The sequence below is a fragment of the Cyrtonyx montezumae genome, unplaced genomic scaffold, assembly GCF_038088225.1.
Source record: "Cyrtonyx montezumae isolate F1298 unplaced genomic scaffold, pur_monq_1.0 scaffold_18, whole genome shotgun sequence".
In the NCBI taxonomy this organism is placed as follows: domain Eukaryota; kingdom Metazoa; phylum Chordata; class Aves; order Galliformes; family Odontophoridae; genus Cyrtonyx; species Cyrtonyx montezumae.
In genome coordinates this window covers 3,237,902-3,254,460 of record NW_027071914.1, presented here as the reverse complement: position 1 = coordinate 3,254,460, position 16,559 = coordinate 3,237,902, and the positions used below count along the sequence as shown (strand labels likewise).

General features: G+C 42.7%; 1 protein-coding gene across 1 annotated transcript; it reads left to right on the top strand.

The window, feature by feature from the left end:
* The first annotated feature begins 200 nt into the window (after window positions 1–200).
* GABRP (gamma-aminobutyric acid type A receptor subunit pi) lies at window positions 201–9,656 on the top strand. The gene is made up of 9 exons (XM_065734960.1): window positions 201–256; window positions 777–889; window positions 2,449–2,516; window positions 2,941–3,158; window positions 4,311–4,393; window positions 6,562–6,699; window positions 7,876–8,028; window positions 8,500–8,693; window positions 9,342–9,656. Exons 1-9 carry the CDS (start codon window positions 201–203, stop codon window positions 9,654–9,656), a joined length of 1,338 nt encoding a protein of 445 aa, XP_065591032.1.
* The last annotated feature ends 6,903 nt before the right edge of the window (window positions 9,657–16,559 follow it).

Below are 16,559 nucleotides of genomic sequence, written 5' to 3'. Positions count from 1 at the left end.
GGCTTCAGAGACCTTCAGGAAATTCTTAAATATTTATCTATTTAATCAGTTCTTTCCTTTGGTGTTAAGCATTGCTGTGTGGGATTCTGACTCTATGCAGCACTTCCATGCACCTTCCCTTAAAATAGTTTTCCTTAAACCACAAACCTCTCCTTTCCTTCCACAGGAGAGCAGAGCAAATACTGAAATAATCTCCAGAGATGTTCTGCAGATACTTTTGCTTCTTCAGTCTGTGTCTTTTCCTTCAAACACAAAGGCAAGTGGAGTGTTTGTTTTGCTTTACAGGTCATCTGAATTATGATTAACATAAGTAACGTGGGTCAAAAGCCTCTGGAGAGAGGCAGCACCTCCTTCAGCCCTTCACAGAGCAGTATCAAACCCATAAGGATTTGCTCATGTTTTCATTAAGTGAGTACACGCCTGTGCAGGTATGAGGAGGAATTGGAAGTGGGAGATTACAGGTTATTATAAACTCTTGTGATACAGAGACCTGCTTGACTTGCCCGGGACATTTTAAGAATGTCCTTAAGCCACTGTCTGCAAACCTGTGGTTGTTTGTTCAGGCAATTTGCTGTATTCCCACCTCTTTAAGGTGTCAATTATTCAGCCAAAGTAAGCAATGCCAGTAAGTGCTCGTTATTCCCATGGTGTACTTTTTTTTAATAAGCATTTTCTGTAGTTTGCTTGTTTGAACACAAGCTGGGGATGCAGGTGCACACCTGATGTGCCCAGTGTGCATGGTCACACACTTAACAGTACGTTATCTGTGTCCCCAGGAAATGCTCACTGGGACGTGTACCCAGCGTGGGTGGCAGTGATGCAGCTTCCCTCCCTGGATTTGAGAACCTCACAATGGGATACAACAAATACCTCAGGCCCTACTTTGGTGGTATGTTGGCTCTGTGCATTTCACTGTTCAGAGAAGAGTCTGTAACACTTGTGTAGGGTGAGGAGCATGCTTTGGGCTTTCAATAGCACACCCCAGCTTAAAAGGTTGAGTTCTTTTAAAATTAGCTGATAACCAAGGCTGCCCTCCTTCTTGTGCACCTTGAATATGTTGTGCACATCCGAATGTGTGGGGCATGAATATTATCCATCTATGGAGATGAGGGAATTTATAAACTTCAACACCCCTATGAAAGATCTGATAATAATTAAATTCTGCTGTAATCACATGTGCTTTTATTTAGAGCCTTATCCATATGCCTTTCTGCTTAATTTTTATTTGTGTCAACTTACTAAAGGAATTCTTTTCAGAAATAACTGGCTTCTGGCACATGCATTCACCTTGCTCTGGGACAAAAACTAAACCTCCTTTAAACACCCTGTGAAGCTCCAGAGAGACAGCATCCGAGGGACAGTTGGTTACTTAGGAGCTCACCTGAGGCTGCTGTCAGGTGTCAGGTCTCCCACCTCCGAGGTGAATGCTGCAGCCACTTGGAAAGGGTTTTCAAAGTGACATTCAGCCCCTGAAAAATATTGACAGAAGCTTACAAAAATACTGTGAAAATGTTGATAAATTTTGCTTGTCTTCCAGTACTCAGTGTCAAAACAAAGCCCATTAGAAAAATTATCTATCAGCTTTCTCCAAGTGTTGCATGGTTTTCTGTGGCAGCTCCTGTAGACTGACTTTCTGCTTTCAGCAGCTTTGAGTTTCTTCCTTTTTCTGACCATGGTGATATGTTTCTAGGACAACATGGTGTTTAGCAGCTTGTGATGCCCAAAACGTCTCATGCAGGAACAGAGTAACTACCACAGCCTGTCACATAACTCAACAGACACTTCCAAATTACATAACAGACACACCGTACCAGACTATGCCTACTAGAGCCACGAGACACAGATGGTCAGTCTCAGGTCTGACCTCCTCCGGGGGGCCCAAGTCCTCATGGTTCTGCCCTTGAGTCTCTAATTTTAGTGGGTTTCAAGTGTCTCGTGACAAAGGGAGGATGTAAACGGCAGCTACGTTACATGTATGTGCAACATTTTTAATGTAAATGACATACCTTTTGGATTTGGGACGTTTCAGAAACAAACAGAAAGAACAATAACAAAGCAACAACAAAAATACAAAACCTTCTAACCTAGGAAGAAATTTAGAAAGTGTCCTGTAGACTTAATTACATCTGATTTAGAGATGAGGAAAAGGAGTTAAAGCAAGCCCCACGAAGAAGGGCAATGCTGTGCTACCACGGGGCAGAGGGCAGCGCTGGAAAGCACCAAGCACTGTCAGAGCAGGGCATCCATCCGCGTGCTTCAGCTGCCCTCTGCTGGTGGATTTGGAGCGTTGACATAGAAAGTAGCTGGGGTTCAGGACTTGCTCTGACTTTGTGTCTGGTCCTCTGGGTTTCTGCCGTTTCAGGTGTGTTTGGGAAGCTGGGAGCAGTGCCTGTGCTGAACAGTGGCTTTACTGCGCCTTTCACTCTACGTTTTTCTTCCCTTCCACAGGAAAACCCGTTGAGATTGCAATGAGCCTGGACATTGCGAGTATCTCTAGTATATCTGAGAGTGACATGGTGAGTGAGGTTTCTTCTGTTTGAGAGAATAGAATCCACCTGAGAGACTTCTCATATATGAACTTGTGTTCAGCACTGAAATTGGTCCGTTGCTTTTTGTGTGTGACCTCTTCTCAGGGGTGTGAGGAGATCTGGGCTCCCCGAGCTGTAGATTATGTAGATGCCATAGCAGTATGGGCTTCTTAGTAAAAAGAGATGGCCTCAAGAGTCTTAAAAAAAGAAAAGTGAAAATAAGAAACACCTTAGAGTATATGTGGGGAACACAAATAAAGCTACAATGAAGATCTGTCGGTTGTACTGTGTGTGTTTGGAGCTCAGCTTTAGTGAGTTAAATGCATTTTCCATTGTCTCACATGGCATGTGCCTACAGTTTATGCCATGCAGGTGTTCTGGATGTGAACCCTCAGGTTTTTCTTCTTCCCAGGATTACACAGCTACCATCTACCTGCGGCAGCGCTGGACGGATCCGCGCTTAGTCTTTCATGGCAACAAGAGCTTCACGCTGGATGCTCGTCTAGTGGAATTGCTCTGGGTACCAGACACGTACATTGTGGAGTCAAAAAGGTCCTTCCTGCACGATGTCACTGTGGGGAACCGCCTCATAAGATTGTTCTCTAACGGCACTATCTTGTATGCCTTAAGGTAAAGCAACCTTTGGCTTCCCTGATGACAGCTGTATCAGAACAGATCTCCTGAATGATGCTAGGCAGGAGCACGTAGCAGCTGTCATGGTAAGGGGTTTGGGGTCAGCCAGACCACTGAGACACTACTCGTCATCTGGTTCCTGTGGGCAAAGATCAGGATTCCACAACCTGATGTGTTGTGTGCGAAGCACAGCGCCTGCTTAGGAAGCTCACAAATTTGGGTGCTACATGCAACAAGCGAAATAAAATGGAGGTGGGGGAGAAATGTACATGGGACATGTTAACAGTAAAAGCACAACAGATGGCAGGAGATCTGTCCTTTCCGTGGGCGGACAGCTCTGGTGTGGTCACGCTCTGCACTGAAGCGAGTATGGCCTCAGCAGGGCAACCAAACTGCTGTCAGCAAGGAGCTGCTGGGCACCATCACCTCTCACGTGGCCGAGGCTTTGATGGGGCGTCATACAATTACAGAGCAGTCCCTCAGGAGCACTGCAAACAGCATGGCACTTCAGTAAGAACATGGCAGTTGATGTAGACAGGGTGAGCAGGGTGTGCAGAGTGTCCCTGCCCACGTGAGGGACCGGCCCTGGAGGTGTTCATGGCCAGGCTGGATGTAACCTGGGCAGCCTGATCTAGTGGCTGGCAGCACTGCCCATGGCAGGGGGATCAGAACTAGATGATCTTTAAGGCCTACTGCAGTTATTTGCTTATCCGATGCTGTGTAGCTGTGATCTCTTCTCTTTAGCAAGAAACGTATGTGTACACCCACTGCAGAAATGTACACTGTAATTGTGTGAGGTCTTAGTGTTATCTCTTCCCAGCTCAGTGTAACTGTGTATGCCAGTGACTTCAGCAGATTTACTTGCAGTTTTACCCTTTGCACTGAGGGAAAGCAGGGTGTATATGTAGTTAGTTACCATGCCTCAGGTGGCAAGGGTAAAACTGTCTCATAAGTGCTAATAGGGGCACTTATATATAGAATAGTTTTCTCTGATATACCAGCCCATTTATTTTTTAAGTCAAAATGATCCAAATGACAAACCAGAACCCTTGTGGATGTCTCCTCTGCTATGCAGGAGGAGTAGAATTCAAAGGTAGAACTAATCAATTATATGCGCTTAGTGTGATTTAGTTCTTCCTCCTCCTACAGAATCACGACTACTGTTGCTTGTAACATGGACCTGTCAAAATATCCCATGGACACACAGACGTGCAGACTGCAGCTAGAGAGCTGTAAGTATAACAAAACCTGCACGGACACTTCTTTGTTCGTACTGAATGTGCATCTTAAATGTTTGCATTTATCAAATATTAATGTCCAAAAGAAAACTTCCTTTCATCGTTCTTCAAATCCTTGTGCTGTAATCTATGGATTAGAGGGTTTTTGCTACCATGCATTTAAAAAAAGAAGTGGTAATCGTGTCTTTATCCAGGAGTAAATTGTTTAGTTTTAGACAGAAATCACTAGTTGCTGTTTTTCCAAATTTGGTCTCTTTTTGCACACACAATTTTAAAGCCAATTTGTGGGATAGCTGCATTGGACAGAGCACAGCAGGGAACAACTTCTCACATTTATCCTGTAACATGTTGTACCTCCCAAACCTGCCCAGCCTTCTCTGTGAGGGTCACCCATTAACAACAATGGAAATGGTGAGATCCTCATCAACAGGAGGAGTCTCAGCCTTGCAAGTCTAAAGAAAGGGAATAATCTGTGTGTTCTGCTCTTAAATTACATGTTCCTCTGTGGCAAAGTTAGCAATGCAAATGCTAATTCAGGTAAAAGCAAAGGCTCAAAGAAAACCTTGGATGCTACAGGGCTTTTACACGGAGCTCAGCAAGAACAGTACTGCTGTTACAAATCTGTGCAGCTCTACAACAGGCAAGCAACTTCATCCCACATTGTGTCACAAAAAGAAAAGCCTGAAATCTCAATGCTGAAAAGAACAGATTAAACTTCTGGGGCTGCAGCATGAAGCACCTAAGGAAGCACATATTACTTTCACATTAAAATCATATTAGTTCACCGTGGTTAACTTTATTACAAAGAATAGCTCTTGAAATAATAATGATTGCCCTCTTTTGCTAAAGCATAGCTTGTTTGGGCCTGCTTTAAAAATGACTGGGTCCTACATCATGCTCAGTTGCTGTATAACTCCAATGAAATTACATGCACATTGCCCACTGGAGGTTTCACTAGGATAAGTGCCCAGAAATAATGCTATTTAAACATGTGCCAGATGAATTAACAACAATCTATCATTTATTATAACATTTTCCTTAGTCGTCTCAATTTATAAAACTGTTTAGAAATTTTGAAAAGTCACGTGCTTATGATTCTACACAGGGATTCATACCCTGCACACCTAATTTACGAGTTCATCATCCTCAAGCTCTGGTAATTTATGTCTAATAAAAATAACACAATTAGATGGAAATAGAACTGCAACTGCATCTTATTCCTTCTATGAGGACGAGCAGGTCGTTATCAGTATAAAAGCATGCCTACTTATTTTCCCATGGAAGGGCACTTGATTCTTTTATTAAGTCAATGAGATTTATAGGCTTTTTTTCCTAAATTAAGTGAAAAATGTTGAAGCAGATGGCTAGCTGATGCCTGAGTACAAGCTTTATCCCTCAGTCTGAAGTATGGGATGAAGTAACCTGAGGTTGTGTTATTCCATTGCTTATATTCCTGGAGGCAATTTTGCAGCCAGCACGTGTAGACTGTACTGATAAGAACATGAGCTAGTAATCTCATCTATCCCAGTGTTTTGGAGCAGGAATTCAGTGTTACCTAAACACTGGATGCAGTGTAAAGAGACCTGGACAACACGTGTACAGTCAGAAGAGCCTGGTTTGTAACTCCACAGCAGTCTTATAGCCCCACACTCTCAGCTAGGAACACCTTTTCCAGTATCTTCAAGCAGTTGCATAGATGGGCTGGAGCAGTGTGCTTCTTCAACCTGGTAAGGGGCTCACTGAGATCTGTACTCTTCTTTTAAACTATGGCAGTCCTCTTGCTCACCTTGACCAAAGAGTCTATGCTTGAGATCGCTGCAGTAGCTTTATCCTGCTGTGTGCAATCAAACTGGGGATGCAATTAATGTTAAATTATCTTTAACAATGTTTAAGTAATTTAAAATTAAAATACACAGTCTGAAACATGTTTTCTGCAGCCTTTCATGTTGTACATCCCTCGGAATGGTATATGTTCCTAAGTCAAATAATAACCAGCAGACAGCAAACATGAGTAGAAGATAAAGCCAGCTGCAACCAATAGCTGATGCAGTAATGTGTCACCAATGGAGGTGACGTTTCTGCTGCCACCAGTGGGGAAGGCTGTTCTAGCAGCCTGGCATTTATTGGGTGACTGCAGTAACATGGATCTGTGTTCTCCATAGGGGGATATGATGAAAATGATGTCATCTTCACATGGCTGAGAGGAAACGATTCTGTCCATGGCATAGAAAAGTTGCGGCTCTCTCAGTACACAGTGGAACATTACTACACCCTCGTCTCAAAGTCACAGCAGGAAACAGGTGAAGCAGTGAAGGAGAAACACAAGCTCAGAGTATCTCCCCTCTCCCCTCAGCTCCCTTCTTTTCTGCAGACTAATGTGTTTTGGCCCAAGAAGCCTCAAACAATGAAATCCTGAGCAAAACTGAATTGTACAGAGACGGAAAGAAAGTGAAACCCAGTTTGTTGCCATCGAGATATTCTGTGGGATGGAAAGATGAATCTTTTAATATCTTATGTTAGCTTATTTTTCTTTTTTAACTTCTCAGTGTCTTCCTTCATAGACATCTGAATAAACCTTTGAAATATATATTCTTCCTAACTAAAATTTACATTATGTTTTGATGGCGTTAGATCCCTCTGTGCATCAGCACTCAATGTCTTTTTGATTTTCAGTGTAAATACTCTGCTGTCCACTCAGATACTGGGGAAAGGGGAAAATTTTCCTCAGAGTGCACAGATTTAAAAAAGACTTTTTTGTTTACTGTAGTGTACACAGCCAAAGAACGATGTGTTTTTTGTTTCCACGCTTCAAAGGGAACTATTGTTTAAACAGCAGAAATATTCCGAGTGTACTTAGAGTCCAGCCCCTAAAACTCTGTGTCAGTATAAAAAATAGACTGAAATTGTTTTGAGTGTAAAAAGACACAGTTACCAAAGATCACAAATTACTAATGAATAAAGGGGATGTAAATCCCTGTGATGATAAGATAATGGGATGCTTTGGGACGTGAACCAAAGCATGCTGAAATCAAAAGAGGATCTTTTGTTTAATTTCTCAGCCATCAGATAAGAATGAATTTGGCAATGCCCCTTCAACATAGTTCTTGGGAAAAAAATATGCTGTGCTGAAAAATAGAATAGAAAAAAACATTGGCCTTTCTCCACTCTGAGTTATGTCACTGGAATAAAATATTCCCACTGTGGATTAAGTTTAGGAGCCCCACTGCTAACCACACATTGTTATAGATATCTCCTGTCTGGCTATTGTGTGTTTGTGTTCTTTTGTCTAGGATATGTTAGATAGGAAAGATCTCTGGGGCAAGAAGTCATGCTTCTGTAAGTTAATATCTCCCATTATTTCAGTTGAGGCTCTGCTGATGTACTTCAGCTGAAGGGCTAGTGCTGGGGTGTCCCCATTTCAGGCTGAGGGTCCTTAGAAGTCTCACAATCACTGTATTTCTCCCTTTTGTGAACAGGCAGTTACCCACGACTGATATTGCAGTTTGAGCTGAGAAGAAATATCCTCTACTTCATTTTGGAGACCTATGTGCCATCTACTCTGCTTGTTATGTTGTCCTGGGTTTCGTTTTGGATCACACTGGATTCAGTGCCTGCAAGAACCTGCATTGGTGAGTTGCTACCTGAGAAAGAGAGATTTCAGCAGGCAAAGGGGCATCTCTGGTGCTTGGGGGAAGTAGGTAGTAATGTTCTTGAGCTCTCTGCTTCGAAGGTCAACTCACATTCTGCCTTTACTGGCTTCTGGTAGGTTTATAGCAAAGGACAGAGCACACGTTCTTTCTAACGAGCTTTGGTGGAGGGAAGTTTTTGTTTTTATTATTTTTAATTTAAAGACTGGAAAGTAAAAGCAAAGTAACTGTCACAGCCAAGTTGTCAAAAGCAGGAAGAACATCTGAGATGCTAGTAGCTAGTGCTACGCCAGCAGATCAACTGACAGATTATTTGGATTTGCTAAGAGATGTGTTGTTTTTGTATAGCAGTGGAGTGACACTGTTCCCACTACTGGGTACATGGATAGAGGATAGGCCAAGCCTTTTCCAAAGCACCTATATGAGAAAATCTTTCCTTTTCTGTTTTTCAAGGAGTAACAACGGTGCTTTCCATGACAACTCTGATGATTGGCTCACGAAGTTCACTTTCAAAAACCAACTGCTTTATTAAGGCCATTGATGTTTACCTTGGCATCTGCTTCACCTTCATATTTGGTGCCCTTGTGGAATATGCAGTGGCTCACTACAGCTCGTCACAAAAATGTACGGCTAAAACACCTCAAGAGGTAAAATGTGATCTATCTTAAAAATTGTCATCTCACATAAACAATAATTAGTCCTTTATTAACTGCATGTGACTGCTCTTCTTGCTGTGGGTACCGCTCACAGCTGCTTCTCCTCATTGTCACAATGTCTTTTTTTTTTGTGTGTGCAACAAATGCAATAGCAGTAATTATGAATAACCCTTGGCCTAGAATGAATTGCTCAAAGCAATCTGCTTTAGTATAAGAAAATATTCACACGTGACAATAGCCCAGTGGTCATCAAGGGTACAAATCCTGACAGAAATGAAAGCTATCCCACGTCCCTGCTGACTTCTCCAGCTATTTATAGTGTGTAAGTGAAGGGAGAGATATTGCCATATCCAACCCATAAGGCCTTGAAGAAGATGGGTGTTGGGTTGCTCAGCAATGTCAGGTTCTTCTTTGAGTAATTAAAACTCTCTAGAAATACAGTAGTAGTAGAACATGCATCTCTGGGACTCCCAGCACTTCTAAAATTAGCTTTGAATATTGGGGTTTTTGATGAACATATATGAAGCTGTTTGCATCTTTATCCCTATGGTCTTCTCACTCTCAAGTACTTTTCCTCTGTAGGCGAAGCCAAACCTAACAACTGTGGTCTAACAGGTATGTGTAACTCTTGTTTCTTAGGGGCCTGCAAATGAACTTACTAAGGAAATGGAAGAAATCAACATCGCTGGCATCCTCAGCAGCTCCATCACCAGCTATAAACAGCAGATTAGTTTTACAAGCATTGAGATTTCCAGTGATAATATCAACTACAGTGACTTGACCATGAAAACTCATGAGAAAATCAAACACTTCCTGAGAAACAAAATGCGCAGGATTATTGGTTATTTCACAATTCAGAACCCCAGTAATGTAGACCACTATTCCAAATTGCTTTTTCCATTGTTTTTTATGCTGGTCAATGTGTTCTATTGGGCATATTATTTATATTTTTAGTGGAAATGGGTTGTTTTGTTCCCCCCCCTCAGTGGGAAAGGAATCCTGCCAGTGGTCGTCATTCACCTCAGTGAATCCAACATGGACAAAATGTTCTGAGGTATGGAGCAAAAGAGTGGGTGGAGTATGTGAGATGCAAACCCATCACGCTTCAGCATTAGCAACAATGACTCTGGACACTTGCTTGTTCAGCTGAGTGGCTTTGCTGGGCTCTTGGCTTGTACAGGCTCTTCATTCCAGCATCCAGCCTCTCTAGCCAGGGGTGGATATGTAGGACTGCATGTGGCAACCTGCAGATTACTAGAGGTAACTAAACTATCCTGAAAACCTGAAGTGGGTTGGAACCTTCTTCTTGCTTAGATCTCTATGAGGATGTAGGACTATAGCTGTTATTCTTTGTTTGCCAGAGATAACAGTAACAGAGGGACTGTGATTGCTGTGTCAATAGCTGCTCTGTTCCAATAAGTGAGCCCAAAGGCAGCAGTGTGCTGTGTGCAGAGGAACAGCTCCCATGCTGCTGTCCCAGGGGTGATGCATTGCCAGAGCAGTGATTTCAGTGATGCTGGCAGCAGTGCAGTTGTACACCTCGCTGTTTTTAATACCTGGCAGAATCAGAGGGAATCCTCATTTGCTGAAGTGACTTTTCCCTGAGACAGCTGGATGGGCTCTTTGTTTACAAAGTTGACTTTTTTTTTCCTCCAGAGATTTGGGTAAAAAGTCTGTGGGCAACAAAAGCCTTTTATAATGCATCTCCTGCTCTTCCTGTTGGGCTGCTTACTGTTGGGCTGCAGTTGAGCAGATTCTGCTCCCTTCCATGTCTTCCTTACTAATAGACTGTTCTTCATGCTGGAGAGTGCCTTCAGCTTTCATTGCTATATGTATATGGTTTCTTGCCAGTTGTGCAGGAGTGGCCAATTTGCTGTCCCTCTTTTTATATGGCTCTGCAGCTGTGGTGAGTCAGCAGTTCTGTAGGGTGAAAAATCCACAAGTGGGGAGAAAGGCACAATGATCCGAAACAGTTTTTTCCTCTCTGTTTAAGGCTGAAAAAAAACGCAAAGCTTCTGCAGAAATTGGTGGAATTGAATTGCCTTTACTTACTGCAACTAGCAGTACTGGGAGCTCTGTTCTAGAGATAAACATGTGGCATGCACTTCAAATACTGAATGTTTGGGAACCAAATGGCACTTGGTACTATATCTTTAGGCTATCAGAAGGGTCTTCATTTCCCAATTTTAAAATCAGCGTTTTGTGGCAGACTTTTTTTTTTCCCCTCCTGTTTGGTTTGTGCAACTTTCATCACTTTGTGGGTGTGATCTTGGAGTCCGGTAGGCAAAACAGTGACTGCCTGCAGTGGCTGCTGATCAGCAGGAGTTTGGGCTGAACGAGGTCTCTCAGCATGCAGTTCATATTCTAGCCTCATGCATGCAGTGTTTGTTTAGTGCACGAGTCTCTTACTGGGACTTGCTACAGAAGGTGGGCAAAGCATGTGAAACTATAGATTATTTTTTTTAACTTACTTTAATAACTTTTTATTGAACCACCTCACCACTATATTGTGAAGGATCTAAGCCATATATTCATAAATCACAGATTTTACAAAGAGCAGCACAAAAAGACAACGGGGAGCAGACTGACAGTGGCAAGTGAATAAACACAAACTCTAATAATGAAATGTTGGCTTGTATATACTGGCATTTAAACTCCGTTCCATAAAATGTAATAAAGTGAATATTGGTGATATGAACACAAACCCCCAGAGAGATCCTCTATTAAAAAAAAAAATATTTGCCTTCTTTCTGTGTCAATTTCTTTCTTTAAAACCCAACTAAAATGCCCCTGTGAAATGCTGCCAAATATTAATGTTAACAAAAGGAATTTTTTGTACATTACAGTGGGAGAGGTATGAGCTGCCTGAGCTGCCACTCTCAATGCCTGCTTTCAGTAGATGCTGGTTTTTTACTTCTTTATTGTTCTATGGCTCTGAGGCTGCTCAGGACTGGTTCTGAGTTACACATCTGTGCAGCAAAGTGTCCTTCACAGACTAAGCCTAGTGTAAGGCACATTGCCTTGGAAAGTGACAGCTCTATCTGCTGATTTTGTAACTGAGAGGGAAAAATGGTAGGGGTACTGGAAAAAAATCCTCCCATATGAAAATGTTTTTAAGGAGCTATTGTATTGGACAGAGGGAAATATTTAACTTCTTGTATGTGTATATATATATATGTACACATACAGTCTTTATGGGTGCCTGCTTTATTTGCTCTTCTAGATCATTTTTGCTACTAGTTATGGACTTTACCACTTTATAAATAATAACCACATGTGTTTGGCTGCTGTAACAGCAGTCCTGAAGCCAATTTCAGCAGTCAAACCTACCATCAGCAAGGGACAGATAACAAAAGTATGAGACAAAGGAAGCAAGCCACCTATCCTCCATCCTACTGCAGGTACATTGGGCAAACTGGGGGGACCAAAGTTGATTTTCACAGTTCCATGTTCTACAGTGAAGCAAGTCAACTCAACTTAGATTAGATTTGAGGAAGAATTTTTTCTCTGAAAGAGTGGTCAGGCACTGGGATGGCCTGCCTAGGGAGGTGGGTGAGACACCGTCCCTAGCGCTGTTCAAGAAGCATTTAGATGAGGTGCTAAGGGATTTGGTTTAGTAGTTCAGTGGGCAGGGACAGTGATAGGAGGATGGTTGAACTAGATGATCTTGTAGGTCCTTTCCAGCCTAATGTATCTATGAATCTATGAAACTTCCCTGATACCCTGGAGTAGCCCGGTGTTATTGCTGGTGTTGCTGTGGTCCCACATATGGCACTTGGCAGAGACAGATGACCACTGTGAGCTGATCTGCACTCTTCAGAGTGGTCAGGAAGGTCCTGCATGCGCTGCACAATCCTGTCTTTCCTATCCCTTTCAGGTGTTGTCTGACATAAGCTAGAAGCACCACTAAGTTCAAGATGAGATTTTTCATATTCTGACAGGTGTATAGTACAGAGACATTTCTGTGTTACTGGTATGCAAAGGTAAGCCCTGATACCTTGAGAGACATCAAATGGAAATCTTCCTTTTGCACAGAAGACTGCTACGTAACTTACACTGCTGGTGAGAGCAAAGCTACAGGTAAGTTCTGCATACAGGTTCTGGTTTGCTTAAGGGGTCAGCCTTGTTGAAGGGGTTCTGAGGATCTCCCCACTCTCTGAAAGATCTCTGATCTCTAAGCTGACCTGTCCTGAGCTGGGAGCTGTTTCATCTCCCACTGCTTGACAGCACTGGCACCACAGATTTGGAAGAGCTACAGCACCCAAGATCCACCCTTAACATTTCCTGTTCTATCATGGTGCCAGTTTGTTTGTGCTCTCGGCCAAATGGATATGTGACAGAAAAGACCGACCTGCTTTATTTGAGGTGACTGCAGTGAAGGTCTGGTTTGCTACAACCTTTCTCTACAAGTATTTCCTGAAGCCACAACTTCCAGAATTTTATTTATTTAAAGCATTTGTATGCACTTTAAGCCTTTGCAGAGAGATGGTTGTGAATGTATTTGTAGTATCTTTTAGGTTGAAAAAGACCCACCGGAAAACATGCTGCTTTCAGGTGATGCAAATGCTTGTATCTGCTGCAACCCAGAGAAATAGGAAGCCTTAGAGTATGCTTTGTAGAGTTGTCCCAGCTAGCATGGATCAAAAGCAGTCTGGCCAGAGCAGCATAAAGTATTTTGGGGATTATTTGACTAGTTTAAAACCACTGTACTGTAGAGAAGGGCTAGAGCAGGTTATCACAGCCTGTTTGCAGCCCTTGTCTAGAGCTAACGCATGTATGTGAGAGTGTAACTGAGTGATAGATACATATCACCTTTGAGTGCATCCCAGCATCATCCTGCTTCCTTCTGTGTCCCCCACCTTAGTTTTTCCCCAGCTCTTCTTGTGCCCACTTCACCCCAGCACAGTCAGGCCCTGTGCTGCAGCAGCCTGAGCTTGGAGATTATTCTTGCATTTCCAAGAGGATGACAGGTTCAGCTCAGGAATCCTATTGTTTCAGAACATGTGATTTACATTATGATTTCTGAAAGGTATTTGTGTACACAAATGCTACCATCTGCTGGAGGAATACTTTGCATTTTTAAAAAGTTAATTCCATCTCAAATCTATCCACTGAATGAGTAGCAGAAGTCACTTATTTGCTTATGGTATTTAGTGCCACAGCACATCGCTAGCCAGAAACCCATCCTTTCTTGTAAAGAGCTGCACAATGCTGGTAAATCAGCAGTTTCACTCCAAATTCTCACTGAAATAACTTTTCAGTTCATTCTGTTTTAAATTCTGATCTACTGGTACATCTAGGATCAGACAGCAGGCTTCTTGTAAATCTGAGGCGAGTATAAATTATTCATTACAGATTTAAATGTTTCTTTTCTTCATTTCCTTTTGAGTTCTGTGTCCTAAACAGTGCAGTTCTGGAAGTTCCTGTGGTCTGAAACTCCTTTTTAGTTGTCATGCTAGCCGAGCACACCAAGAGAATCCAGTTTTGAACAGCAAGCTGCTTTGTTTGGAATAAGAAATCTGTTATGTCTGATTTTCTTGGTTGGATTAATGCAGATGCTTTTGACTGCAAACAAGAAATTCCTATTTTGAGAGTACTCACACAAAGCTAACATATGGGTGATCATCCCTCCTGATAAGCAATGTTAACAGAAGAGTTATGAACTGTGAACGCAGAGAAGGAAAGCTAATTAAATTTTAGGTATGAATTTTTTCATCTCCAAAAAGAAAGGCCAGAGATTCCAGATCCTAAGCAAAGCTGTGTATACACGGGCATAGGTTTGACAAAGCAGAGATCTTCAGCACAGAGAGGTCATGAGTCCTGTCAGCACTGTAGCTAGGTGCACCACGCAGTTGCATCTGCTCAGCACTGAGATGCCCAGAGGCAGAACCTGACAGTATGCCACTCTGGTGGCCTGTGAATCTAAGTTGTCTCTTTGTTGTTGTTTTTTTTGTCTGGTATATAGTAGGCTTCTATTTTCAGTCAGACTGCAGAATCTCTCTGTATTATAGAAGAGGTATTTGGAAGGAGATGGTCTGTATTTGTTTCCATGCTTTTTTTTTAAGCTATGCTGTTTTACAGAACATAGAATAGAATACTATACTATTAAAACATGTTTTATTGAATCGCAAGGCCTCCCCTGCACAAAACAACAACAAAAAAATCCCCAAATTTCACAGAACACGGAGTTAAAGCTCTGATGGCAGAATGAGACCATGGCAATGTCTCTGATCACTGCTGTAGGAGCAAGTTCTCCCACCAGTTCAGAACTATAAGGTTTGTTCAACCCTTAATTTGAGTTTTAGACTTTTTCCCCACCTAAAATTGTTTTAGAAACATTTTTCTCTCTCCAAAGGAGGCAGTGACTTTTGATTTTGACAACCAGCTCTGATTTTCCCAGAGATGTCTTCTGGTTTCCGTTGGCTTTCCCTGCAGCCCACACAGCCTGGCTCTAAAGCCTGAAAGGAGGAGTGGGTCTGCCTTCTCATAATGCTGTGGTACAGGAGAGGAGTCAGGCACTATTATGCTATCACATCTTATGATACTTTCTTTTCCACTCTGCTGTTACAATGAGCAATCCAGTCCCGAAGCATCAATAGATGCCATTAAACTGGCATCTTCTACAAGCAGAGGTATCCAGCTAACAGGAAATCTCTTCTGACATCAGTATAAATCTGCTTAGATGTCATCAACTGTAATCTTAAATGCAAGACCAGACCAACTCTTCAAAAAGCACTTGTGCTTTCAGATATCCACTGTAGTAAAAGCATTCTGACTTCAGTGAACACAAAGATGTTTGTGCTCACTATCTCTAGCCACACTGTGGTTAGAACAAACTGAAACTTCTAGGAGTGTTTCATCAGTCTCAACAACAAAAACAAACTGAAGTACACCCCGCTGGATAGGGACAAAGACCATTTGCCCTGCCAACTCAAACAGGAAGCCTGCTAAGAAGAAAGAAAAAAGGCTGGGTGAAATCCTGAGCCCATTTAAGTTAATGTGAGTCCAGCTATTGATTTAAATGGGCTCAGGCTTTTACACATAATTCTGAAGTCATGCATATTTTTCCTTCACTGTTCTAGGTTTCATGCCTTTCATTGGGAACAGATATGCAAAGCAAAGAGCTGGATAAGCTCTTAGCATGGATGAGCTACCCGCCTTATACTGACCCCCCAAAAACAGGAGAGGAAAGTAGCCAGGACTAGTGCTGCCTTTCAAGGCTTGGCATACACCCACTCCTGGCCTTGCTCCAGACTGTAAGGGTTACTGAAACTGGGAGTGACAGGTGTGTGGCTGTGCTGGTGTAGGTGAGAGCCCCTGCGTGGTCCTGCAGCCCGGGCAGCACATGCAGATGCAGCAGGGAGCAGTATTTCCATAGGAACTCCTAAGAAGTGAGAAGCAGCAGGAAGGAAGGCCTCGCTGGAAAGGCTGAGACCAAGTTCTCTGCATATGCACTTCCCCTCTTGGGTTTAGAAAGCATGCAGGCTTTATCTAGCAACTGATCAGATTCTGGTGAGGGGAGGCCTTTGGTTTGTCCTAGCTCTGAGCATTAGTGCAGGGAGCCTCAAAGTCCCATCTCCCTGTAATAAAACCCATAGGGTCTTGCTTTTGAGTACCTCACCACACAGCAGTCCGTGAAACTAGGCAAGGAGTGACCTCTGGAAGAAGAAAAAAGAGTGACCCAGTCATCCAGCATATGCACACCTGTTTGTCAATAAGCAGCACAGGAAGGCCTGAGCACAGCAGGGATCAAATAGCAAGAGGAAGCACCTGTGCTTCCAGTGCTCCTGGAAGCTTGTGTCAGGCTTTGCCCCTGCTATCTTGCACAGCTTCTCCCCTCGTACTCCTGTGTAACTC